This window comes from Anolis sagrei, chromosome 4 (genome assembly GCF_037176765.1).
Source record: "Anolis sagrei isolate rAnoSag1 chromosome 4, rAnoSag1.mat, whole genome shotgun sequence".
In the NCBI taxonomy this organism is placed as follows: Eukaryota; Metazoa; Chordata; class Lepidosauria; order Squamata; family Dactyloidae; genus Anolis; species Anolis sagrei.
The window spans coordinates 125,793,917-125,819,335 of NC_090024.1; the positions used below are offsets into that span (position 1 = coordinate 125,793,917).

The window sequence follows — 25,419 nt, forward strand, 5'->3', positions numbered from 1 at the left end:
GGGGTTGATTTTGTCATTTGGGAGTTGTACGTGCTGGGATTTATAGTTCACCTACAATCAAAGAGCATTCTGAACTCCACCAACAATGGAATTGAACCAAACTTGGTACACAGGACTCCCATGACCAACAGAAAATACTGCAAGGGTTTGGTGGGCATTGATCTTAAATTTGGGAGTTGTAGTTCACCTACATCCAGAGAGCACTGTGGACTCAAACAATGATGGATCTGGACCAAAGTAGACACAAATACTCAATATGCCCGAATGTCAATACTGGTCGAGTTTGGGGAAAATAGACTTTGACATTTGGGAGTTGCATTTGCTGGGATTTAGCGTTCACCTACAATCAAAGAGCATTCTGAATCCCACCAATGATAGAATTGGGCCAAACTTCCCACACAGATCCCCCATGACCAACTGAAAATACTGTGTTTTCTGATGGTCTTTGGTGACCCCTCTGATACCCCCTCGTGACCCCTCCAGGGGTCCCGACCCCTAGGTTGAGAAACACTGCTTTAGAAAGCTTGCTTATTCAAAGTGCAGAAAACTAGATCCTGGGCGGCTGTCAGATGTAAAGAAATGGAGAGTGTTCTTTTCTTATAGAAACTTTACACATTCATTCAAATCTCCAGATAAATGACCATGAGACCTAAACAGTGGAAAAATGGGATAGATAATGGTTGAAAAACAGATCAATAATCAATAAGGGGTGGTTGGGTAGGGGAACTCTATTTACGACATTCTCTTTTCATTGCTTGGAAAATGTGGCCAAGTCCATCATGACACTTCAGGATTCTTCTGCCTTATCTGTTCTGGAATTACACAGAATAACTCTGTCCCTCAATATCCTAATACAGATTGTTCAATCCTGGCATGCATAAATACATTTGAAAATCAATTCCTATAATGACAGATGGTTCAATTTGATCTTGGAAACCAAGCATTTTAGCTAGAACGCTCAAGAAAGTTTGTATACTTCAACTCCGAAAACATCCTGTCAACAGTGCTGTACTCCATGGTTGGCCTTGTATTGAGTGGAAAGAAGAACAAGTAATAAGCTGTGGTTTCTTTTCTTTCCAGCCTTGCCCTGCCAATACCATCAGCTTCAAGCAGCATCAGTGTGCCAGCTTCAATGCCAAGGCCTTTGGGAAACACTATTACCACTGGATGCCTCTTTATCCAGGTTTGCTTTTGTTAAAATGATTGTGATCCTGTTATGGGAGAGAATGAGAGAGAGAGAAACGAGGTGAATTTTTTTATGAAGGTGAATCACATGGCAACTGTGAACTTGCTGCGGTGTAACCAAACACAAAAGAGTTTTGTGACCATTTCAACATTGACATTTACTATGTCATCAATTTTCTTTTTGTTAGATGCATTAAATGCTATGTTCAGTTGGTGGCTGCATACACAACTTCTGCTGTTGCTGATGAAACTGAGTGCTGGTTCATAGAAACTATAAAACTGTTAGATTAAGGGGTTACACAACAACTTGAAGAACAATTGGATGCCCAGGAGTGAAGAAGGGACAATAATTGTTAGGCTGCATGTGGGACCTGTATCTTTCCTTTTTTGGAATTAACAAAATGTCCCTGATGAGAGCTGTTTGCTTGGAATTTAAAATAATGGAGTTCTCCAGTAGAGTCACCTCCAGTCTTTTGATTTTCTTTTCCCTGGGACACCTCCTTTGGCTCTCATTTGTTCCCATTTTATTATGTTTTGTTGTAGATGATTACACCAGCATCTCCAACAAGCCATGCGATCTCCAGTGTACCACTAGAAGTGGAGAAAGACAGCTGATGGCACGAGCACAGGATGGCACGTCATGTAAGGACAGGACCTACCAAGGGGTCTGCATCAGTGGAAAGTGTGAGGTATTCGTTACTTTGGGAGCTGGACTCATATATGATCAAAAGGGGTTTTCTTATTTGTGCCCACTGGAGCTTAGAACTGGGCCCTATGCAGTCCACTTGTAGTCAACTAGAACTGGATAATTATAAAAATAAGTAGAAGTAGATGATTATAAAAATAAGTAGTCCAAAAGCAAAAGGCCAAATAAAGCAGCAACATAAGCAGTGTCCAAACAAAGGAATAATAACAATGTCCCAAAGCTTGCAGAACTAATCCAAATGCAATGAATAACCAAAAAGCCCTTAGAATAAAACAATGAACAGACTAGCCACTACTAATCCACTTGAAAAGCCATGAATCCTTAGAGACGAGGCCACATGAAACAGGAATATCCAGGAGACTTGAGCTTGATTCCAAATGATGCCTGGTCTAAATAAAATTCTCTAAGAGCTCAATTTAAGTCCCAAAAACTACTCCCTACTCCCTCCAGTTTTTGGCCTTAACTGCCCAATTCTTTCTGACCTGCGTAAACATTGGGCCTCTCGATGGTTCTGGCTGATTTCCAGACAGTGACTGGTCTTATCTATCTCCTCATTAACTGAAGCAGGTGTGAAACTATCTTGCAATCTCAAGCTTGGAGAAAGGAATAAACTTTCTTCCCTGGCTGTAACAGGAACTTTCTCATGAGAACTTAGCCTTTCCCCTGACCCTTCTCGATCAGAGATTGCAGTAACCTTATTGTCCAAAGTGTCTCCATTTTGCACCTCATCCTCATTGATCACTTCAGGTTCACTACCCAAGTCAGACCCAGAAACATTAGAAGGGGGAAACACAATCACAGATTCAGGCTCAAACATAGGCTGAGTTCCAACATGTATGGTATTATTTGTTGTTGTTCATCCGTTCAGTCGTCTCCGACTCTTCGTGACTTCATGGACCAGCCCACGCCAGAGCTCCCTGCCGGCCGTCACCACCCCCAGCTCCTTCAAGGTCAGTCCAGTCACTTCAAGGATGCCATCCATCCATCTTGCCCTTGGTCGGCCCCTCTTCCTTTTGCCTTCCACTTTCCCCAGCATAATTGTCTTCTCTAGGCTTTCCTGTCTCCTCATGATGTGGCCAAAGTACTTTCACTTTGTCTCTAGTATCCTTCCCTCCAGTGAGTAGTCGGGCTTTATTTCCTGGAGGATGGACTGGTTGGATCTTCTCGCAGTCCAAGGCACTCACACTTTATTTAGGCCTATCTTTAATAGTAACTTTCAAGCAATCAGAAACTACATTTATCCGTCATCTACCAATCCCTACGGGTGATGTTTAACTGAGACTCCTTCTACATAGCCCTGTACCCCAGGATCTGATCCCAGATTATCTGATTTAAACTGGGTTATATAAGTCTCCACTACCAGATAATTTGGGATAAGAAGATAATCTTGGATCAGATCCTGGGATAGAGCGGCAGTGTGGAAGGGGCCTGAGAGTGTACTGTAACTTCCTTGACTTGGAAACACCAATATTCATGATAGGAGCACAATCATGTTTTCATGGATCATATCAGAGATTCTCCTAGTTCAGCAAGTTAGATATTTTGCTCCGTCCCTCCCTGTCTTTGTACACTTGATAACAATTGGTATTGAAGAGTGGCTGTATTTACTATGGTCTAATGTGCTGTCGAACTTAATGTGCGCCTACATTATCAAAACCCTGGAACCAAAAAAAAAAAAAAAAAAAAGCATTTACTTGTGAATGTAATGCATAGTGGCAAAAGGTGTTCTCTTTGTAATTTGGCCAAAATAAGGTGTGCATTACAGTGGTTGCCTGCTTATAATTCTTTTTTAAAAACAAAAGGGTTAGAACACCAAAGCTTCCACATTGGAAAAGAAAATGTTAACTCTACTGGCTCAATGTTATGGGGTCATGGGGTTTGCGAAAACATCGAATAATTAATGCATTTACGCATCAATATCAATTAGATTAATTGATATCAGTGTGTAAATGCATTAATTATTCATTTAGCCTCTTTGCAAAAACTACATGTGATAGAGAAAAAATAAACACAGATCTGAAACTCTATAAGAATAACTTTAAATTATATCTGCTGAAAAATATTTGTTGGCTTGTGTTATCAGCGTATAGTAGTGTCATCAAGTTAATGGAACAATGAAAGCCAAACAGCTTCTAGTCTAAATTTAGAAGAGAGAAGGTGATGATGAGAATAGAAAGAAGGACTGCTGAGGACAAAAGCAAGTTGTTGCACACACACATGGTTGAATTTGTTTTACCTAGAATAGATTAAAGATAGTTACACAGAATTTTTGAATTTTGGATTTTTAATTGGGCTATGATGAGACTGTATTGATTAGGGTCAACATAATGTTTCAGACTGTAAGCTGCCCTCCCTTTTTCTTCTCCCAGCCAATAGGGTGTGATGGCAGCCTCTATTCTTCCCAGGTGATGGACCGGTGCCGGGTATGCGGAGGAGATGGAAGCACTTGCTACCGAGTTTCTGGCAGTTTTCGAAAGGGGATCTCACAGTTAGGTACACTTTGCTAACAGCGTCCTGCTATTTTCTTGTTGTATTGTTGTGACTCACAGACTTTTATATTTGATTGGATTCCTCATGGACAACAAGTTAAACATGCATCAACAATGTGATGCGGCAGCAAAAAAAGCCAATGGGATTTTGGCCTGCATCAATAGGAGTCTAGTGTCTAGATCCAGGGAAGTCCTGCTCCCCTTCTATTCTGCCACACCTGGAATATTGTGTCCAATTCTGAGCACCACAATTGAAGAGAGATATCAACAAGCTGGAATGTGTCCCCAGAGGAAGGCGACTAAAAGGATCAAGGGTCTGGAGAACAAGCCCTATGAGGAGCGGCTTAAGGAGCTGGGCATGTTTAGCCTGAAGAAGAGAAGGCTGAGAGGAGATATGATAGCCATGTATAAATATGTGAGAGGAAATCATAGAGAGGAGGGAGCAAACTTGTTTTCTGCTGCCCTGGAGACTAGGACGCGGAACAATGGCTTCAAACTACAAGAAAGGAGATTCCATCTGAACATGAGGAAGAACTTCCTGACTGTGAGAGCTGTTCAGCAGTGGAACTCTCTGCCCCAGAGTGTGGTAGAGGCTCCTTCTTTAGAAGCTTTTAAACAGAGGCTGGGTAGCTATCTGTCACAGTACTTTGAATGCAATTTTCCTGCTTCTTGGCAGGGGGTTGGACTGGATGGCCCATGAGGTCTCATCCAACTCTATGATTCTACATAAGTTTTTCCTCTCTGAATTGGTCAGGATAAATGAATAATCTGAGTTTGGACACATTACTTTATTGGGACTACAGCTGGCTATTTATTTGTCGTGTCAGGACAACCAGTCAAATTATATTACATTTCTAACAGAACAAAGCAAACAAACAGACAAAATACAAAATTTGTGAGTTTGGAAGTTGATTAAATGTCCTTTGACCAGTATCTGGCCACTTGGAGTGCTTCTGGTGTTGCTGCAAGAAGGTCCTCCATTGTGCATGTGGTAGGGCTCAGGTTGCATTGCAGCAGGTGGTCTGTGGTTGGCTCCTCTCCACACTCGCATGTCGAGGATTCCACTTGGTAGCCCCATTTCTGAAGGTTGGCTCTGCATCTTGTGGTGCCTGAGCTGGCTGTGATAGTTGTAGTCCAAAAATAAATAAATAAATAAATAGCTCACTCAAATTAAGGGCAGATAAAGATGGGGATATGTGGATGTTGCAAAGGAGATTACAGGCTTCTATGCTTGGAATCACAGAGATCAGCTGCCCTCTCACAGTCCGTCCTTTTCCTACAAAATGGCTATGTCATATGTGTAGTCTAAGCAGATGGGCAGAAATTGATTTTTGCAGGCATCACCACAGCACTAGATGGGGATAGAGCACCATGGCTCAATTCCCTGTTCATTAGAGAGGGAAATGTTTTTATCGAGATATATCCACTTTTTTTTTACAGGAACCTTGATATAAGCAAAATTGGGAATAGGGAGTCAGGAAAAAGGATTACAGAGGGAGGGGACCTGAATCCAGAGCATGTATGCAGATTTATGTATCTCCACAACTGCACATTTGTACTTCAGAAAACATGACTACCACTGCTTTCAAAAGATGGCCAGCACTAATTCATTAGATTTGATACTATTTAAGCCTTCCAATGGAGGAAAAGTGGTTTGCTCTCTCTCGCCATGCAAAGAGAGTGCAATTTGATGGTTCATCCGTATGACCGGGCATTCATATGGCTTGCAGAAGGATTCTTAAAATCAATGCATATCCTTTAAAAGGAGATATTGCAGATCTGGCAGAATAGCAGCAGGGTGCACCTTCTTTCTGCATGTATGTTGCAGATAACTACGCACCCTTGTTTTATATGGACAGCTAAAACAAGAATGCAGCAGCAGCAGCAGCAACAACAACAGCAAAATAATAATAATAATAATAATAATAATAATAATAATCTGGGCATACTACAGCTGGATAACATCAAACATGAACATGTGAAAACTGTGGTCAGCAAAGAATACATTCAAAGGGTCAGAAAAATTCTCAAAAGCAAGCTCAATGGAGGCAATGCCATCAAAGCCATAAACTCCTGGGCCATACCTGTCATAAGATACACTGCTGGCATAATAAACTGGACACAGGCAGAACTGGACAATTTGGACAGAAAAACAAGAAAACTCATGACCATTCATAATTCACTGCATCCTCGCAGTGATGTTGACCGGCTCTATCTGCCTAGAAGATCTGGTGGTAGAGGACTTTTACAAGTAAATCAAGCAATCGAAGAAGAAAACATGCTCTCGCAGAATATGTAAAGGAAAGCCAAGAACCTGTTTTAATTGAAGTAAATAATCGGAAACTTCTCAAAGCACAGCAGACAAAGAACCAGTACAAGAAAACTGCACTACAAACCAGAGTTGACAGCTGGTACAACAAAGCATTGCATGGGCAGTTCCTTGACAAAACTGAAAGAAAAGTTGACAGGGAGAAGACCTGGTTATGGCTCATGAATGGAACACAAAGAAGGAGACAAGGCCTGATTCTTGCAGCCCAGGCAAGCCATCAGGACAAATTTGATTAAGGCCAGGATTGAAAAATCAGCTGATGACCCAAAATACATACTGTACAAGGAAGCTGATGAAACTATGGATCATCTCCTCAGCTGCTGCAAGAAAATCGCACAAACGGACTACAAACAAAGGCACAACTCTGTAGCCCAAATGATTCACTGGGACTTATGTCACAAGTACCACCTGCCACCAGTAAAGAATTGGTGGGATCATAAACCCACAAAGGTAGTGGAAATTGAATACGCAAAAATACTGTGGGACTTTTGAATCCAGACTGACAGAGTTTAAGAACACAACATGCCAAACATCACGATTGTGGAAAAGAAAAAAAGTTTGGATTATTGATGTTGCCATTCCAGGTGACAATCACATTGAGGAACAACAGGAAAAACTCAGCCATTATCAGGACCTCAAAATTGAATTGCAAAGGCTCTGGCATAAACCAGAACAGGTGGATCCAGTGGTCTTCGGCACATTGGGTGCCATGCCAAAAGATCTCAGCCAGCGTTTGGAAACAATAAACTTCAACAAAAACAGGAAGAGACCCCAGAAATCAAGGATTGGATAGAAAAAATCGTAGATATTAGAAACATGGACAGACTAAGTTTTTTGATATCAGAAAATAAAGGGACCCCAATAAGAGAAACTGATTGGACATGAGTAACAAATTACTCGAAACAAAAGAATGGAAAAAACATTTATTTATTTATTTATTTATTTATTTATTTGGTAGTTTTGTATACCGGTCTTCTCACCTCTATTCAAGGGACTCGGGCCGGTTTCCAACATCAATATTACAGACTGTCATTAAAACCTCATATTTCTAAATCACACTAAAACATTAAAACATTGAAACAATTAAAATGGTAAAAATACAATCATATGATTACAGTGGTCAGTTGTCATCAAAGTCATTATTGGTCGTCATCCATCCATATCACAGAATCATGGCTCATTCGTTGAATGCCAATCATCAAAGCCAGGTTTTCACCTGTTTTCTGAACGTTAAGATCAAAGGGGCAGTTCTGATCTCCAGTGGAAGGGAGTTCCAGAGTCGAGGGGCCACCACCGAGAAGGCCCTGTCTCTCGTCCCCACCAGCCGCGCCTGTGAGGCCGGTGGGATCGAGAGCAGGGCCCCTCCAGACGATCTTAGTAATCTTGATGGCTCAAAGGAGAGGATACGTTCAGACAGGTAAATATAAAAGGAAGAGAAAATAGGAGGAAAGAAAAATATAGACGGAAGAAAGAAGAGGAAAACCCACTCGGAAGAAACAGAGGAAGTCAATGAAGGAGATGTGCACCAACTTTCTCCTGGTTCTGCTTTTAACTACTTCTTTTTTCTTCTTTTTTCTTTTCTCTTTTCTTTCCTTTTTTTTCTTTTTTCTTTCTCCTTTCATCTATTTTCTGTTATTTCTACTTCATTTAACTGTATTTTAAAAGGAAAAATTCTCAATAAGGATTATATATATATACACACACACACACACACACACACATCGACAAAATCACAATCTGTCAACTGCAAAAAGGCCACCTTACTTGGATCTGTGCGCCTCATTTGAAAATACATCACACAGTCCTAGACGCTTGGGAAGTGTTCGACTTGTGGTTTTGTGATACGAAATCCAGCATATAGATCTCGTTTGCTATGACATGTTGTGTTTTTGTGTCAGTAAAATTATAACAATAACAATAATAATAATATACTTTATTTATAGTCCCTGTGGGAACTCTGATTGGATTGCAGTATATACACAGACACATGCAAACATTAAATGCCTTGTTACAAATACATACAATGAGACAAATACACAGACAAAAGCAATGACTTTTCCTTTCATTTCCAGCTTGGAGGCCAGAAATCGACCTATTAATCATGGATATAAGACCAATCAGTTATTGGTTGCAGTTCTCTGTGACAAACTTGTATTTGCATTATGTGTCTGAATTGGCCCAGATACACTGAATAACTCACACAACCGAGAAACTACAGAGTTACTTCTCAGAGTAACGTCCAAGTCAGTTTGTCCCATTTTAATTTTATGATTTTTTTTGTGGCTCTGTTTTCTCAGGCTATGTGTTTATCACCAACATCCCTGCTGGTGCTACAGACATTCTCATTATTGAGCAGAGGAAGACAGAGAACATACTGGGTAAGCAATGGAAATGAGTGTCCCCTCGGGGCAAATCTGTCCCACAGTGCAGAGTGCTTAAGTGACTTAATGACTTTATATGCCCATGCCTTCCTGTTGAGCTTTCCTGAGGTGGAGTTCGTAGTCTTAATCCATTCAGATTAAATTCTACCCCTTTTTATCAAAAGTTTTGAAACATTATTACTTACCTACTTTTGAATGTGGCATTTTCAATTAGAGTGGCATCTTTATCAAACAGCTTCAGGACATGTCTGTGCCTATATGGATCAGTTTCTCCATTCAGAATACGTTGATTGCAATCCCGAAATAAGCTATTGAACCTAGATAAGCAATTATGTCTAGATAATATTTTGGGGAAAAGGAAAAGATATTTGTCTAGGATATAAATATATGCCGCAAATCTTTTTTGGACACGGGCAAGCCACATAGCTCCTCTTTCTGGAAACATGACAGGTTTAAGGAATCGGTCATGTTTTAGAGTCTCCTATGAAGAAAAAAGTGGGATATAAACAAAAAACATAATAATAAAAAATAATAATACCAGGGCAGCATGCCCATCATCTCCCTACTACCCTGGTGGTCCTTCCTGGGCATCACCTCTTAGCTGTCCTTCTTTACTTTTTGGCTGGCAGTTTGCTGGATAAGGGAGCATTTCCAGGGTCTTACGCTGCCCACATCTATATAAATAAAAATGTAATGTTCATTTGTGGGATTAACATAACTTGAAAACCACTGGACAAATTGGCACCAAATTTGGACACAATACTCATATTACGCCACAAAGGGACAATCGCTCATAAAAACACTGAAAAACACAGAGACTTAAAAAGCCAAAAACCAAAAATTACATTACAACACATGCTCAAAACCACATATGTGTATACACATACACACACACACATATATACACACAAAACACATATACACCAACTGGGCAACAGCAACATGTGGCAGGGGAAGGCTAGTGACTAATAGATTTCTACATCTGTGTCTTCCTTTGAAATGTATGCCAAAGCTAATAAAGCCAAACATTGCTAGTACATTCCTCTTATTTATTTATTGAACTATCATAAACCCATATTCTCCACGAGGGCATTTTTCTATAGCTGTTCATACTGTGAGAAAGGAGAGAAACAGGATTTTGCCTGTTTCCTGGCACAAGGGGAGAAAATGACTTATGTCAATTGTTGACACCTTATACCCCTTTCATTATTTAGGGGTTTTAATTCTTCAGCCCTAGCTAGCATCCCCCTCACTGCATTGAGATGAGGGGAATTTCTGTCTGACAACATCTTGATGGCTCCACATTCTCTATTTCTGCAACTTTCATTTTGATTACCTGAGAGCTGGTAGATCACCCTGGAGGACAGAGTCATCCCCTGCTTATCCCTAGAATAATACTTGTTGGAAAGATAGTTTTGTCACTGTTCTGCCTCCTTTGTAGCACTGGCTGATGACTCTGGGCACTTCTTCTTCAATGGGAATTCTGCTCTTGACAATCCTCAGAACTTCAAAGTGGCTGGTACCGTCTTCAAATACCGCCGGCCTTCCAACCTCTATTCTGATGGCCTGGAATACATTATTGCACAGGGCCCTACCAACCAGTCTCTCAATGCCATGGTAAGTATGGGCGAAAGGTATGATCTGAATAAATTCTTTCTGCCCCCTTGAGTCCCAAGACTGAAAACTGAGTGCCTGATGCATAACTTGCTTTGGAAAAAAGTTCCTAGGTCAAACTGGTTTTCAAGTGGAATGAATTACCTTATTTATTTATTTATTTATTTACAGTATTTATATTCCGCCCTTCTCACCCCGCAGGGGACTCAGAGTGGATTACCATGTACATATACATGGCAAACATTCAATGCCATAGACACACAACATATAGACAGACACACAGAGGCTATTTAACATTCCAGCTTTTTCATGAGGCTATTCTATGCACCGGGATTGTGGCTCAGCTGGCTGAGTGTCAGCTGCATTAAGATCACTCTGACCAAAAGGTCATGAGTTCGAGGCCAGCCCAGGCTGGAGTGGGTGTCCAGCCATTGTGTAGCCCGTTGTCGACCTTTGCAACCCGAAAGACAGTTGCATCTGTCAAGCTGGGAAATAAGGCACCACCTTGTGTGGGAGGCTAAATTTAACTAATTTATGAGGCCATAAAGAAAACTCCGGGGAATGTGGAATGCGGAAGAACTTCATCGGTGTCATTGATGGACGATGAAAAGCAGCAGCTCCCCTGGCGGCCAGAAAAAAGTTAAATAGCCTTGGTGTATTTGTCTGTATTTGTTGTCTGTCAAACTGGCATTGAATGTTTGCCATATATGTGTTTACTGTAATCCGTCCTGAGTCCCCTGCGGGGTGAGAAGGGCGGAATATAAGAACTGTAAATAAATAAATAAATAAATATTCTGGCCACCAGGGGAGCTTGTCGCTTCACCGTCCATTTGTGACACTGATGAAGTACTTCCTCATTCTTTGCATGCTTGCTGGAGATTTTTATGGTGTTGTAAATTAGCCTCCCCACATAAACAGTACCTAAATTTCCTACTTGACAGATGCAACTGTCTTTCTGGCTGCAAAGGTCGACAGCAAGCTACACAAATTGGTCAGAAGCTCACTCTGACCCGGGCTGGCTTCGAACTCATGACTTTTTGGTCAGACTCCTAGCCAGCTGCACCACAGTCCCAAACCTTGAATCCTGAGCTCATTGAAAGTCACTCAGAAGTCTCTGTTGTGACTCAGCTGGAACCACAGAGTGCCTCTGATGAGGATGATGGGACTCAGATTCACAGTCCAGTTCAAAATGTCTCTGTTATAGACAGTGAAGAAGTGCAGTTTCCCACAGCAAGGAATGAGAGTGTTGATACTGAAAATAGTAGGTGCAGTTTGACTCAGAGAAAGAGGACAGTTCTCAGCCTGATAATGATAATGAGCAAGCAGGGAAACAGGCTGACACTAACTAACAGACTGACCTTGATGAAATGGGAACCTTAGATCGGGTTGACTGTTTGGAATTCAGAGTTCAAAGGAGTATGAGAATAGCTAACAGGAAGGAGGCCAGAGGCCAAAGAAATGCCTTCATGTTTTGCAAAGGCTCTTAAGCAGTGTGTTTGAGACCAAATCTTTGTCAAAGCAACTTTGCGTTTAACCAAGAAGCTTGCCTTAGCTTATATGGATTATCTTGCAGTCCTTGTGTTCATGTTTTCAGGACTTTGTCATGTCCTCTTGGGTTTTTGTTTTCCTGGTGCCTTTTTGGATTAATCTTTAAAGTGCTATTTTATATTGATCTTTTATATTGATCTTTTGAAACATTACCTCTGCTTTTAAGAACTTTTTTAACCTTTTATTTTTAATAAACTATAAAGACTTCTGGCTGTGTGCAGTTTGGTGTTTTTCAGCAAGGTGAATCTACTCTGAGGTGTGACCGGCTCTGAGGGCACATCCACACAGCACTAAAATCTGCCTTGAACCAGATTAAAATAAATTGCTTTGGCGTGGGTTCTTATCTATACCCCGCCACCCAAGCCTTGGGCTTTCCTGGGCCTGGGTGGGGATCTACAGATTGGGATGGCATGCAGCCACCCTGAGGCTCCCCCCCCCCCAAAAGTTATGAAACCATTCCCTGGTTGCCATAAAGCCTTTCCTTGTGTCCTCCTGGTGTGAGAAAATGACATCTGAGGAGATGACACCCTGATCTCCTCAAGTGCTCACCGTGGCGACATACAGAGAGCACACCACCCCTCTGCTGTGTTAGCTCCACTGGCTGCCGGTTCAGTTCCGAGCCCAATTCAAGGTGCTGGTTTTGACCGACAAAACCTTGTACGGTTCCGGTCCAGCGTATCTGTCCGAACGTATCTCCCTCTACGTCCCACCACGGAATTTAAGATCATCTGAGGGGGCCCTGCTCTCGACTCCACTGCTTGCTCAAGCGAGGCTGGTGGGGATGAGGAGAAGGGCCTTCTCAGTGGTGGCCCCTCACCTGTGGAACTCGCTCCCAGTAGAGATCAGGGCGTCGACATCACTCCTGTCCTTCAGGAGGAAGGTAAAGACATGGTTGTGGGACCAGGCCTTCGGGCAATCTGCTAACTAGGTAAGGACAACCAGACAAATAAGACCGGCAGGACTGATAAATGTGGAAGGAAACTCTGAACTAAGAGATAGTGAACATTGACCGGCAATAAGGAGTAATTGGTTTATATCGGTTTGTATGATTTTTTTAATTGGTTTTATTGTTTTTAGTGAGTATAGATGTAATGTATTGCTGCTGATTGTAATTTGCATTATTCTGTTTTATTGTTGCTGTATGTTACGGGCATCGAATTGTGCCTTGGTTGTGTAAGCTGCCCTGAGTCCCCTTCGGGGTGAGAAGAGCGGGGTAAAAGTAAACCAAATAAATAAAATAAATAAAGTGTCATTTTCTTGCACCAGCAGGATGCGAAGAGAGGCTTTATGGCGACTAGGGATGTTTTTTGGGGGGTAAGTTTTAGGGATAAATAAGACTGAGGGGAGGGGGTAGATGTTCTCCTGCACCTTTGGGCTCCAGGAGCCCAAAAGGAGTAGGATGGCTGTGGAGACTGACCCCTGGTTCTGTGAAATGCAACTCCAGAAGTCAGTCCCCACAGGCCCAATACCTTATTAAGCCTTGGCCTTTCAGGAAGACCCAGCTCTAATGGGGTATTTAATTAATTCGGAATAAATCAAGGAAACCTTAGTGTATTCCGATTTTTTTTTTTTTACCAGAGGCATCATTTGGACACCTCCAGTAAAAACCAAGACAGGTCCCATATTTTGAGTCTGTCTGGATGGGCCCTGAATTGCAACACATTGGCATTTGTCATCAGAAGGGGAAACTCAGTAGTTTAAATCTTGTTCTTTGTTTCATATTCTTCTCTCTGTTCTCTTTGTTGAACTCAGTACTATAATTTTAATGGGAAAGTGCCCCACGTGACCTATGACTACACTGTGCCAAGAACACTGTCACCAGCTCTTCAGACGGTTTCCCCTGTCATCAAGATGCCTATCCATCTTCACCTTCCCGGGTCCAGCCACAATCGCCAGGATGCCATCCCTCCCATTTCTGAAGATTTTAATGACACTTGGATCTCTCTGGCTCCGGATGACATTGGGGAAGGTTTCACTCAAGGGGAGGACCATGGAGGCATGGTCTTCAAGAACCAGAACTTTTCCCCCAGTAATACCAGTGTTCAAGGAAAGGAATGGGACTGGAAGCACAGGGCAGAGGAGGAAAGGTTTGGCTTCCAAGTTCGACAGGTTTATCATACAAATGGAGCAGGTGATGATGAAGAGCTAGCAACCAGCAGAGATACAAACCTGGGTTAGTATGTTTTTATTTTCACTTTATTTTCTCAAGCATGTGGAGTCCAGTGTGCCCATGAGGGTTCAGTTCTGGGACTTGCCATGGAGATGAAAAAAAACTTAGACAATGACAGCTTGTATTATTAAATAGCAGTGACATGTCTCAGAGTAAGAGTGGTTACTAGGCTTGTTTGATTAAAAAAAAAAAGGTTCAAAACTCATTTCGGCTGGTGGTTCGATTCTAAAGTCACTTCCTTTAAAAATATTTTTTTCCCCAAAACTTTCCGAAACTTCCGAAACAGCTTCGTTAATGGCAGATACACATGTGCAATAGGAAAAAAACAGCACTGGCACTGGGGAAACATCAGGGCTCTTCCACTCAGGCCACTCCTGACCGAGGGGCTCTTCCACTCCAGGCCTGCCTCGGTTGTCAATGATGAGGAGGAGGTGGCAGTGACGCCCCCTCAGGTGCCAATTGGCTCCTGCCACCGGGCTTCAGCCAGGCAGCGGGCTTCAGGCTGTTAGGAATAATGGGAGTGGAAATCTAAAACATCTGGAGGGGGCAAGGTTTGCCCAGGCCTGGATTAGATGCAGCCATGCCACAGTTCAATGTTATGGGATCCTGGGGTTTGTAGTATGGCACTCTTTGGCAAAGGAGGCAAAAAACTCATGCAAAACTACAGCTCCCAGGATTGTGTAGCATTGAGGCAAAGCAGTTGGAAGTGGTTCCTCGATAAGATCTGCCTGATCCACTTGGAGGGAGGGAGGCAGGAGAGGGAATGAAGGAAGAAAGGAGGGAGGGAGGGAAGGGAGGAAGGAAGGAAAGAAGGAAAGGAAGAGAGGAAGGGGAGGAAGGTGCTTCTGACAGGTTCTTCTTCCTTTCCAAAATTGGTTGCTTTAACCAATATCCCAATCAGCCTTTAGTGCCACTGATCTATAACCTGCCTGGCTAAACTCCCAGTTGCCAAACCTTGAGATTGAGGTGAGGTGTGAGGAAATCTTGGTTTGAATGCAAACTCCGGAGCTCCAGCTGGTAATGCAGAAAAGGAGGAGGAGGAGGAGCCTGCTGCTCGGCCATTTTGGCGAATGCACAGCAAGGCAGGGTGAGAAATGTGGTTTAACAACAGGGCCTTTTGCAATCTCTACCATTAGGGGCCTTCCCTTCACAAACTACAACAATGGCTGTTCTTAGGCAGGTCCACCTCATCCCTCCTTTGCATCGCCTGGGAGGGGAAGCAAAACTTTACAAAAGTTGCTTAATGCTTGTAAAAATTAAAATAACCTTGGGAGAGTTCCGAATATTACATCCCGATTGGATTACTGCAACGCACTCTACGTGGGGTTGCCTTTGAAGACTTCTCGGAAATTCCAAATAGTCCAGCGGGAGGCAGCCAGATTGCTCACCGGAGCGGCATACAGGGAGCATACCACTCCCCTGTTGTGTCAGCTCCACTGGCTGCCGATCCAATTCCGAGCACAATTCAAAGTGTTGGTTTTGACCTACAAAACCCTATACGGTTCCGGCCCAGTGTATTTGTCCGAACGGATCTCCCTCTACGTCCCACCTCGGAGTCTAAGATCTTCTGGGGAGGCCCTGCTCTCGACCCCGCCTTTATCACAAGTGAGGCTGGTGGGGACGAGGAGCAGGGCCTTCTCGGTAGTGGCCCTCACCTGTGGAACTCACTCCCCGGGGAGATTAGATCAGCGACTTCCCTTTTTTCATTCAGAAAAAAATTGAAGACCTGGATGTGGGACCAGGCTTTTGGACATTCTGGCAGCTAAAGGAAAGACCTTGATGATGGGCAGGAATTGACGGAACGGAATGGATTTATGGAACTCTGAACACTGACCATGAGATTGTTTACTATTGTGTTATGTACTGATGTTTTTAACCTGTTAACTGTTTTATGTATGTATGTATGTATTTTTGACATAGGCATCGAATTGTGCCTTCCTTTGTAAGCCGCCCTGAGTCCCCCCTTGGGGGTGAGAAGGGCGGGGTAGAAGTAACTGAAATAAATAAATAAATAAATTACGAAATATTTCTGAATAAAAAGGGTAAGTGGTTCAAATCGTAATTACACATTTTACTTTTCCTGCATGGTTCAAAATTGATTCAAAAGACCAAATTCAATAGGTTTTAAAGAAGCGAACCTAACCAACTCTAGTGGTTACATTACCACCATCTGCTAATATGGAGAGCAGTGATTGATGGTCACTGGAAATCACAGATCTGAAGGACCTATTGCACTATATCATTTCTGTGTGTGCGTATGTGTCAAAACAAGCAGATTTCCTTTTGAGAAAATGGTCAACTTTAGTGATTTTTTTCACATTTGGGGGCTTTTTGTAGAGAAAAATTGAACAGAAAAAAACTTTCTTGTACAGAAACATAAACATGTTCGTGAAGAAAACAGTATTTCGGCCAAATACTGTACAGGAAATATTTTTCAGAAAAAACAAGATTTTGGTACAAAGAGGTTTTCTTTATTGACGTGTTGTCGGGCTTGGCCTCATGTAAGCCGCTTCGAGTCCCTTGGGGAGATGGTGGCGGGGTATAAATAAAGATTATTATTCTTATTCTTATTATTATTATCATTATTATAAATAAAATCTCCTAGCTTTAAATCCTGTGATAGACATTGAATTTACTCTCAAATCACCCAGATACTAAATTATAAATCAACTCGTTTTTGTACAGGATGTAGTCAAATGAACATAATTCCAATTTGGGACAATTGGAGAGTTGATAGACTGTTTTCTTGCAGAAAGCTGAAAATGTAATGTTTTTCTTCAAGATCTCAGGCTTAACCATATTACAGTCAGCACGGCTGTACCCCATGGTACATCAAGGCCAGAATTCCAAGAGACTAGCAGGATTGGGTTATCCAGGCTGCGTCTGTTCCGGAAATTGTGTCTCCAAGATCTGCAAAATGCTGCCTTTTGTAGAGAGTTGCATTACCAAGCAATCAAGCTTGGAAGGAAGAATTCAACAGCGGTGTTTTGGGGAGACCCATTGGTAGAGTGGCCAGAAGGACTGCGCAAGCAAACTACAAGAAAGAACTTTCTTGAACATGTAAATGCGGAAGTTTTCGCTGTGGATGAAGCAACTAACGACACAGTTATGGCATCGTCTTCCAAGCCAAGTTCCAGCTCCACCTTTCATCTGGGCTATGTGAATAAACACCTGTCAGAATCTCTTCAGGGTCCTGGCTCTGAAAGGTGAGTTAGGAATGTAATTCTGAAATAAAACATGTCATTTTAGTAGAAGTAGTATATTTTAGTAATATAAAATGAGAATTTCCAAGGGACTCTCAGCCAAGGTGTGCAACTGGCTTCCACTTAGCTTCACCACTTGAATGCGAGACATACATTGCAGCAAGCTGAATTTAGCCTTCTTTTAGTCTAACCCAAAGGTGAGGCGAAGTAAAAGGCTTACTCTGTGATAAAATGCATTAGCCTGGGTGTTCTGTTTGGACGTCCCAGTCTACTGTGTCTCCTACACTGCACTTTGCAGTGTAGATGAGGTCTAAGTTTCTGATTAGTTGGCCCCCCTTAATGACATCATAGCTGGCAACCAATCAATGCTTGGCATAACCAGTTTTTTTCTGTGTTTAGAGAACTGCCCCCCGCTTCCCACTTTGGAGCACAACCTGGACAGGAAAGAAATACATTTAGGTAGATATTGGGTGCCTTCCTGGTGGAACTACAGTGTTTCCTCACTTACTGCGGGGATTGTGTTCCAGGACCTCCAGCAATAAGTGAAAAACCGCGATGTAGGGACATTATATTTATTTTAATATTTATATAGAGTGAGGCAGCATAACTTCCTTTTTAAAAATGTGCACCATTCAGTCAGTTGAAGACGTAGCAGAGCGCTAGTGGTTTCATTCGAGAGGCGAGAGTATAGTTTTGTCCTGATACAGTTCAGTTGCCAACATGCGTTGGAACAGTGAGGAGCGTGCTTTTGCCGTTGAGGCCTACTTTTCGAGAGGATTTGGAGTGGCCGGCCCGCTCTCCAGATTTGGCCCCTTGTGATTTATGTGAACCGTCCAAGGACCCTACAAGATTTGAAGACCAACATCCAGGAAGAAATTGCCAACATAATGCCTGCTATGCTGGCAAGAGTCATGACAAACACCAGAAATCGGTTTACTCAGTGTATGGAGAATGGGGAACATCACCTACCTAATTTGATCTTCAAAACTACGTAAAAAAATTTTTTTTAGGTCTGCACCTACATTATAAAAATAATTTTAAAAATCTGATTCATACAATGGGTTTTATTAAGTTTTGAAAAAAAGAAGTTATGCTGCCTTACCTTGTACATTATTTTAGTAGTTATACACTATTTTAAGTCTTTATAAACATAAAATAAAGCGAAGGAAAAGAAGGAAAGACCCTTCAAGGCTGGAGGGAGGGAGGACTGAGGAGGAAAAGCTCCTCAGAGAGCAGTGGCAGCAAAAACCCACGAAAAAGCAAAAATATCGCGATATATGTTTTAAATTAATATTTTTTTGAAAACCGCGAAACGAGTCCACTAAAAGCAAATTGTGAAGTAGTGAGGGAACACTGTATTTGCTAAAAGACATAGAAAACCCTGTCTTGTTTATGTTGGACTCCCCAAACCTAACTTTATTTGTTTTCTATAGACTTAGAAGATTTTTGAACTCTGATGATAATTATGATGACGATTAATTCCTTCAATGCCTCCTGGGTTTATTAATGCAAAAGCAGAGTTTTATGAACTTCTGAACATTGAGACACACTTAGTTTCTGAATTCCTACTTCATCCATCAATTATTCTGTCTCAAGTTACTAATTTGATTGGAAGGAGATGTGGTATGAGGTGAGGGGGAATCCCTGTGGAGCACGAGTAATTTTGCCACTCTTAATGCCAGGAATACTGCAGAATTCCTCCTCATCAAGGGGTGCTGACTGGAAGATGGCATGCTAGAGCCACCAGCCATGCAGAGACACAAAGCATTTTCTTCTTGTTGGGAGAATACTTGGAGCTCACTAGAACCTTTCAATGATTTATTAATTATATTCTTCAAAACATCTGGGACAGCAAGCCTTATCCTAAACTTTGGGAGTGAGCAGCTAAAATAGAGGAACATTTTTGGTACATCTATTGCCAACTGAATAAATATGTAACACCATTGAAGAATGACAACTATATAATTCTCCAGGACAGTGGTTCTCAACCTTCCTAAGGCCGCGACCCCTTAATATGGTTCCTCATGTTGTGGTGACCCCCAACCATACAGTTTTTGTTGCTACTTCATAACTGTAGTTTTGCTATTGTTATGAAATGTAATGGAAATATCTGATTTGCAGGATATATTTTCATTCACTGGACCAAATTTGGCACAAATGCCCTATATACCCATATTTGAATATTGGTGGGGTTGGGGGGGGGTTGATTTTGTCATTTGGGAGTTGTAGTTGCTGGGATTTATAGTTAACCTACAATCAAAGGGCATTCAGAACCTCACCAACAATAGATTTGGGCCAAACTTCCCACATAGAACCCACATGACCAACATGGTCCTTGGCAACCCCTCTGATACCCCCGCATGACCCCCCTAGGGGTCGCGACCCCCAGGTTAAGAAACACTGCTCTAGGGAGTCTTTCTAGCCCTCTCAGTAGCCAAGAAAGGGTAGCAATCGTTTTACTTTTTGTTGTAGATAACCTGTTCAAGATTTCTTGTAAGCTACTGTCCCCTCTCTACAGCAATGACTTTGAACTGAACCCGCTTGGCCATGACGACATCAGCCTAGCGGACATGTATCGCTGGAAAGTGTCTGCCTATGCTCCTTGCAGCTCTACATGTACATCAGGTAGTTTTTGGGGAGTAAGGGGGTGCTGGGGTGGTTTTGGAGAGTGAGTATTATAAGAGACACAGGTCTTTGCTTTGTTGACACCTTTTTAATTGACATAGCTCAGTGCTGTGGAAACCTGTGAGTTGTAGTTTGGTGAGGCACCAGCACTCTTTGTTAGAAAAGGATGAAGACCTTCTAAATCTATAACACCCATGATTCTGTAGTCTTAGCCACAGCAGCCAAGGTGTGTTGAAAGTGCATTAATTCTACTGTGTAGATCAGGGGTCCTCAAACTAAGGTCCAAGGGCCGGATACGGCCCTCCAAAGTCATTTACCCGGCCCTCACTCAGGGTCAACCTAAGTCTGAAATTATTTGAAAGCAAACAACAACAACAATCCTATCTCATAGCCAAAAGCAGGCCCACACTTCCCACTGAAATACTAATACGTTTATATTTGTTAAAATTGTTCTTCATTTTAATTACTGTATTAAGTGTTTTTTGCATTACAAATAAGATATGTGCAGTGTGCATAGGAATTCATTCATGCTTTTTTCAAATTATAATTCAGCACTCCAACAGTTTGAGGGACTGTGACCTGGCCCTCTGCTTAAAAAGTTTGAGGACCCCTGATGTAGATGAACCTGCAGAGAGGTGCTTGGGGTTCAACCTCTCACCTTTCATTCATACAAAGCATACAAAATACATATTGTTGAAAGCTTTCATGTCCAGAATCACTGGGTTGCTGTGAGTTTTTCAGGCTGTATGGCCATGTTCCAGTGCTACTGGAACATGGCCATACAGCCAAAAAAAAATTCACAGCAACCCATACAAACTATGCTTCCCCCCATTCTAGACTACTTATATGTCATTGTGATAGGATCTTGTGTATGTAAGTGGACATGTAAGCATGTTTCTCCAGTCATTCAGGATGACTGAGTTGCTGTGCCCATAACCTTACGCAAATCAAATTATAATAATTTTATGAATTATTGATGTTAATAATGCATTTCTCCAAGATTCATTCTTGATGCATACCCCAGCTATAACTATGCTTGTAGCCTGGCTCCCCATACACAGTTCAGGATTTCCAAGGAAGCAGCGAAAAAGAAGTGTAAGTGACTTCTGCTTCCACACTTCTGGTCTTTCCAGAAGCATGGAAGCATAAGTCACACTTCTAGAACGATGTCTCGCCTTTCCAGTAGTGTGGGAATAAAATTATCATTCTCTTGTGGAATAAATGCTTACCGTATATTCTGGCGTATAAGACTACCTTTTAACCCAAGAAAATCTTCTCAAAAGTCAGGGGTCGTCTTATATGTGGGAGTCGTCTTATACTCTGGTGTAGTCTTATGCATGGGAGTCATCTTATACACGGGAGTAGTCTTATATGTCGGGAGTTGTCTTATAGAGCGGGTGCTGAAACTTCCAATCCGGATTGGAGAATCTGTGGTTGCTGCATATTGTGGGGGGGAGCTCAAAAATGGCAGTGGCCGCGTTCCTGCAGTATGCAGCGACTGTATGAAAGCATTAAGGGCGATGCTGTACAAGTACGGTAGAAGAAAATCCATTCATCAGGATTCGTGGACTTAATGCGGGCCTGATAGTGAGGTGAAGAGGTGCCTCACCGGGAAGGTGTAAGTGAAGGGCGGAGCAAGCTGCGGGCATCCGGTGCGCCCAGGGTATGGAGAAAGAAATAGAGTGGCTCTGGGACCAAAGAACACACCTCTTTTACCTGTCTGGCCTGCCCTTGTATCCTATTACCATACCTCCTCCTCTGCCTCTCAGATGCAGCTCCTGAAGACTGCAGTGAAGTGGTGCAGGTGCGCATGTGCGAGATCTGAGAGGTAGAGAAGGAGGTACAGTAATAGGAAAATTACCATATTGAAATCAAATCTGATGCTTTTAAAATTTTTATTTGGTCTGTGTTGGAAGAGGGGTAGTCTTATACAGCGAGTATATCTCAAACTCTATATTTTAATTGGAAAAGTTGGGGGGTTGTCTTATATGCCCAGTCATCTTATATGCCAGAATATACGGTACTTCCTTCAAGTGAGACCCAGCAGCATGAAGAGAGGAAATAATAATAATAATAATAATAATAATAATAATCCTTTATTTGTACCCCGCTACCATCTCTCGAGGGACTTGGTGCGGCTTACAGTAGGCTGAGACCCAATACAACAATAAACAAGACAACAACAATACAGCAGTAAATAAAACTCAAGCAATAGCATTAACAATAACAACATGATGCAATTAAAAACCAATATCAGGGCCAGATGTAAAGGTTAAAATGGGTATTCCGGTGGGTCTGATTCCACAGCTTTTGGATTGCCTTGTCCGTTGGGGCTGCGAATGATCATGTAACAAATCTTGACTGAAAAGAACCATGTTTCCTGCCCACCCAGGGATCAGCACTTCCTATGCCATGTGTGTCCGTTACGATGGAGTGGAAGTGGAGGAGACATATTGTGATGCACTGACTCGTCCTGAACCCACTCATGAGTTCTGCGCTGGCAGAGATTGCCAACCTAGGTGAGTAGAACAAACCAGCTCCAGGAATATGTGTATGTGTGTGAAAGAGAATGAGAGTCAAGAGAGAAAGATGAATAATTCTGTATTCATATGAGTCTTCTCATTCTACTTTCTCAGATAAATTTTGATGACGATGTTTATTTAAATATTTATTATACTGTGTAATGTTTGTACAGTCAGTATTAATTAACCACATTCAAACTGCAGTAAATTAAAAAAGGAAAGAAAAAAGGGTTTCAGTTATGGTGGAGTTACTTCATAAATATTTCCTTGATGTATAAATTAGACAAACAGAGCACTCTGATTTATTTTTTTTACTGCTTCCCCGGCTTCCGTTTGTAATGGCTGTAAGTCATATGTAATAGAATATTTGACTTGACTTATGATGCTGCTGTGCACTTTTGTCATTCAGTTTCCATCCTGAATCCTTATTCGGTTTGTTTCCCCATTTATTGAACCTTTTAAATGCATTTCTCCTCTTGTTGTTGTTGTTGTTTATATTCAACTTTTTCTCCCTTAACAAGTGAGGCAACATAGCATATTTTTTGTTTTACTCTATATTCCTATTCAAAGTTTAATTTTACTCTTCTATCATAGATTTGAAAGGGACCCCTAAAGAAGGACAATTATATGTTGCATGTTCCAGAGTAGGCAAACTAGACAATCTCCACATCAACACTGACAAAGAAACAGCCAGAAATACTGTTTACCCACAAGCATAAAGAAATTGCATATATTAGAAACAACACTTTCGCAATACTTTATTTTCCAGATTACCAGACTGAGCCACAGCAATGTGTGGCAGGGGACGGCTAGTAATATAATAATTTTGCATTTGGTTATGGGGACATATGGTGGCCATATTCTTATCCAGTTCTCCATCACTTCCTTTTATACCAGCCATGGAATGCATTGGCTCAATTGTGAGGTTGGGGAGGTCACGTTGAGATGAAATATATAGTGTAGCACTGCATATGGAAGTATTACAGTATCTTAGCCTTGAAGACCAGCAAATTGGGGGATGCCAACAGGTTGCTCATCCTAATATAGATAGTAAAGAAAAGCATTCAGAGTAAGTAACTATTGTCTTTAGTTTAAATTATCATATGGATTGAGTGACTGGGGGAGTTTACCCCCCCCCCCCCAGCTGTTTCAATCAGGTATGAGTGGATGGTTCTTTTCTTAGGAAGCCAGTTTATGTACTCTCAGATAATTCAGTATCAATATTCTTCCAAATACCCTCAACTAAGCAGAAGTTTCTCTTTTCTCTTGGGTCTTGTGTGGAGATGGGAGACTAGCCGGTGGAGTGAGTGTTCCAGGACTTGCAGCGAAGGTTATCAATACCGAACTGTGCGTTGTTGGAAGATGCTGGCACCAGGATTTGATAGCTCTGTTTATGACGACATGTGTGAGTCAATTGAACTAACCAGACCCATGGAAAGGAAACAATGCAAGAATAAACCTTGTGGCCCACAATGGGAGTTGTCAGAGTGGTCTGAGGTATGTGCTACTTTGTTGGGGTTAAACAAAAGAATGGTCTACAACAGAGATGTGTGTGTGTGTGTAATAGGGAGTGGTAATGACCCTTCAGTGTCCTGCAGGAGTCTACTGTGCCCTCCCTTGGCAGTTGCCTAATTTGTCGAAAACATGTTGTCTATGGCCATGTTGCCTGCACAATTCAACTAGGGAAATAGTGGGGTACATTTTTTTCTACTCTGAATGAAACTAACTGAGATACTCTGTCTGCTGAGACTTCCACTTCTACACAACTCTAAAGGCCTTTTGAATTTGTCCATCTGATATGGAAGTCAATGCTCTGGCCCAGCTTACCTGTCCGAATGTATCACCCTCTATGTCCCATCTTGAAGTTTAAGATCTTCTGGGGAGGCCCTGCTCTCGGCCCCGCCTTTGACGCAAACACACTTGGCGGGGACAAGGGTCAGGGCCTTCTCTGTGGTGGCCCCCCGCCTGTGGAACTCACTCCCCAGCGAAATCGGTTCAACAACATCCCTCCTTGCCTTCAGGAGGAAATTGAAAATGTGATTATGGAACCAGGCCTTTGAGTAGCTTGCAGATAATTGACAATGACAGTGATGATAAGGCTATGGAAAATGGACTATGGATAGGCTTCTGATTGTGTTGTGTTTGCTGAATTTGCTTCTAGATAAGGCCAGACAGCCAGTATTATTGTACTTTTATCATTGTACTTTTTATTTATAAACAATTTTGAAACTAATTTAATGTATTATTCATAGTTAAGTGCTGTATGTATTATTTGTTATGTAGTGGCATTGAATAATGCTGGCTGTAAGCTGCCCTGAGTCCACCCTTGGGAGGTTGAGAAGGGTAGGGTACAAATGCTTGAAATAAATAAATTCCGTATATACTCGAGTATAAGCCGACCCAAATATAAGCCGAGGCACCTAATTTTACCACGAAAAACTGGGAAAAGTATTGGCTCGAGTGGGAAATGCAGCAGCTACTAGTAAATTTCAAAATAAAAATAGATACCAATAAAATTATATTGATTTAGGCATTAGTAGGTTAAATGTTTTTGAATATTTACATAAAACTGTAATTCAAGATAAGACTGTACAAATCTGATTAAACCATTATTCTAACCTTCTTCAATGTAAATATGGTTACATGT

At 41.8% G+C, this 25,419-nt stretch overlaps 1 protein-coding gene across 3 annotated transcripts in view; it reads left to right on the top strand.

The window, feature by feature from the left end:
• LOC132774378 (ADAMTS-like protein 2) overlaps positions 1 to 25,419 on the top strand; it is a 56,534-nt gene that overhangs the window by 17,066 nt on the left and 14,049 nt on the right. For all 3 annotated transcript variants that reach the window (XR_010909832.1, XM_060774444.2, XM_060774445.2), the window contains exons 4-13: positions 1,081 to 1,183; positions 1,729 to 1,874; positions 4,261 to 4,384; positions 9,007 to 9,087; positions 10,532 to 10,707; positions 14,005 to 14,425; positions 17,205 to 17,628; positions 20,144 to 20,250; positions 22,643 to 22,769; positions 24,056 to 24,269. Coding sequence is in view for 2 of the 3 variants with exons in the window: in XM_060774444.2 (XP_060630427.2) it covers positions 1,081 to 1,183; positions 1,729 to 1,874; positions 4,261 to 4,384; positions 9,007 to 9,087; positions 10,532 to 10,707; positions 14,005 to 14,425; positions 17,205 to 17,628; positions 20,144 to 20,250; positions 22,643 to 22,769; positions 24,056 to 24,269 (1,923 nt within the window). In the remaining variant the exon portion in view is untranslated. The remainder of the gene's footprint in view (positions 1 to 1,080; positions 1,184 to 1,728; positions 1,875 to 4,260; positions 4,385 to 9,006; positions 9,088 to 10,531; positions 10,708 to 14,004; positions 14,426 to 17,204; positions 17,629 to 20,143; positions 20,251 to 22,642; positions 22,770 to 24,055; positions 24,270 to 25,419) is intronic.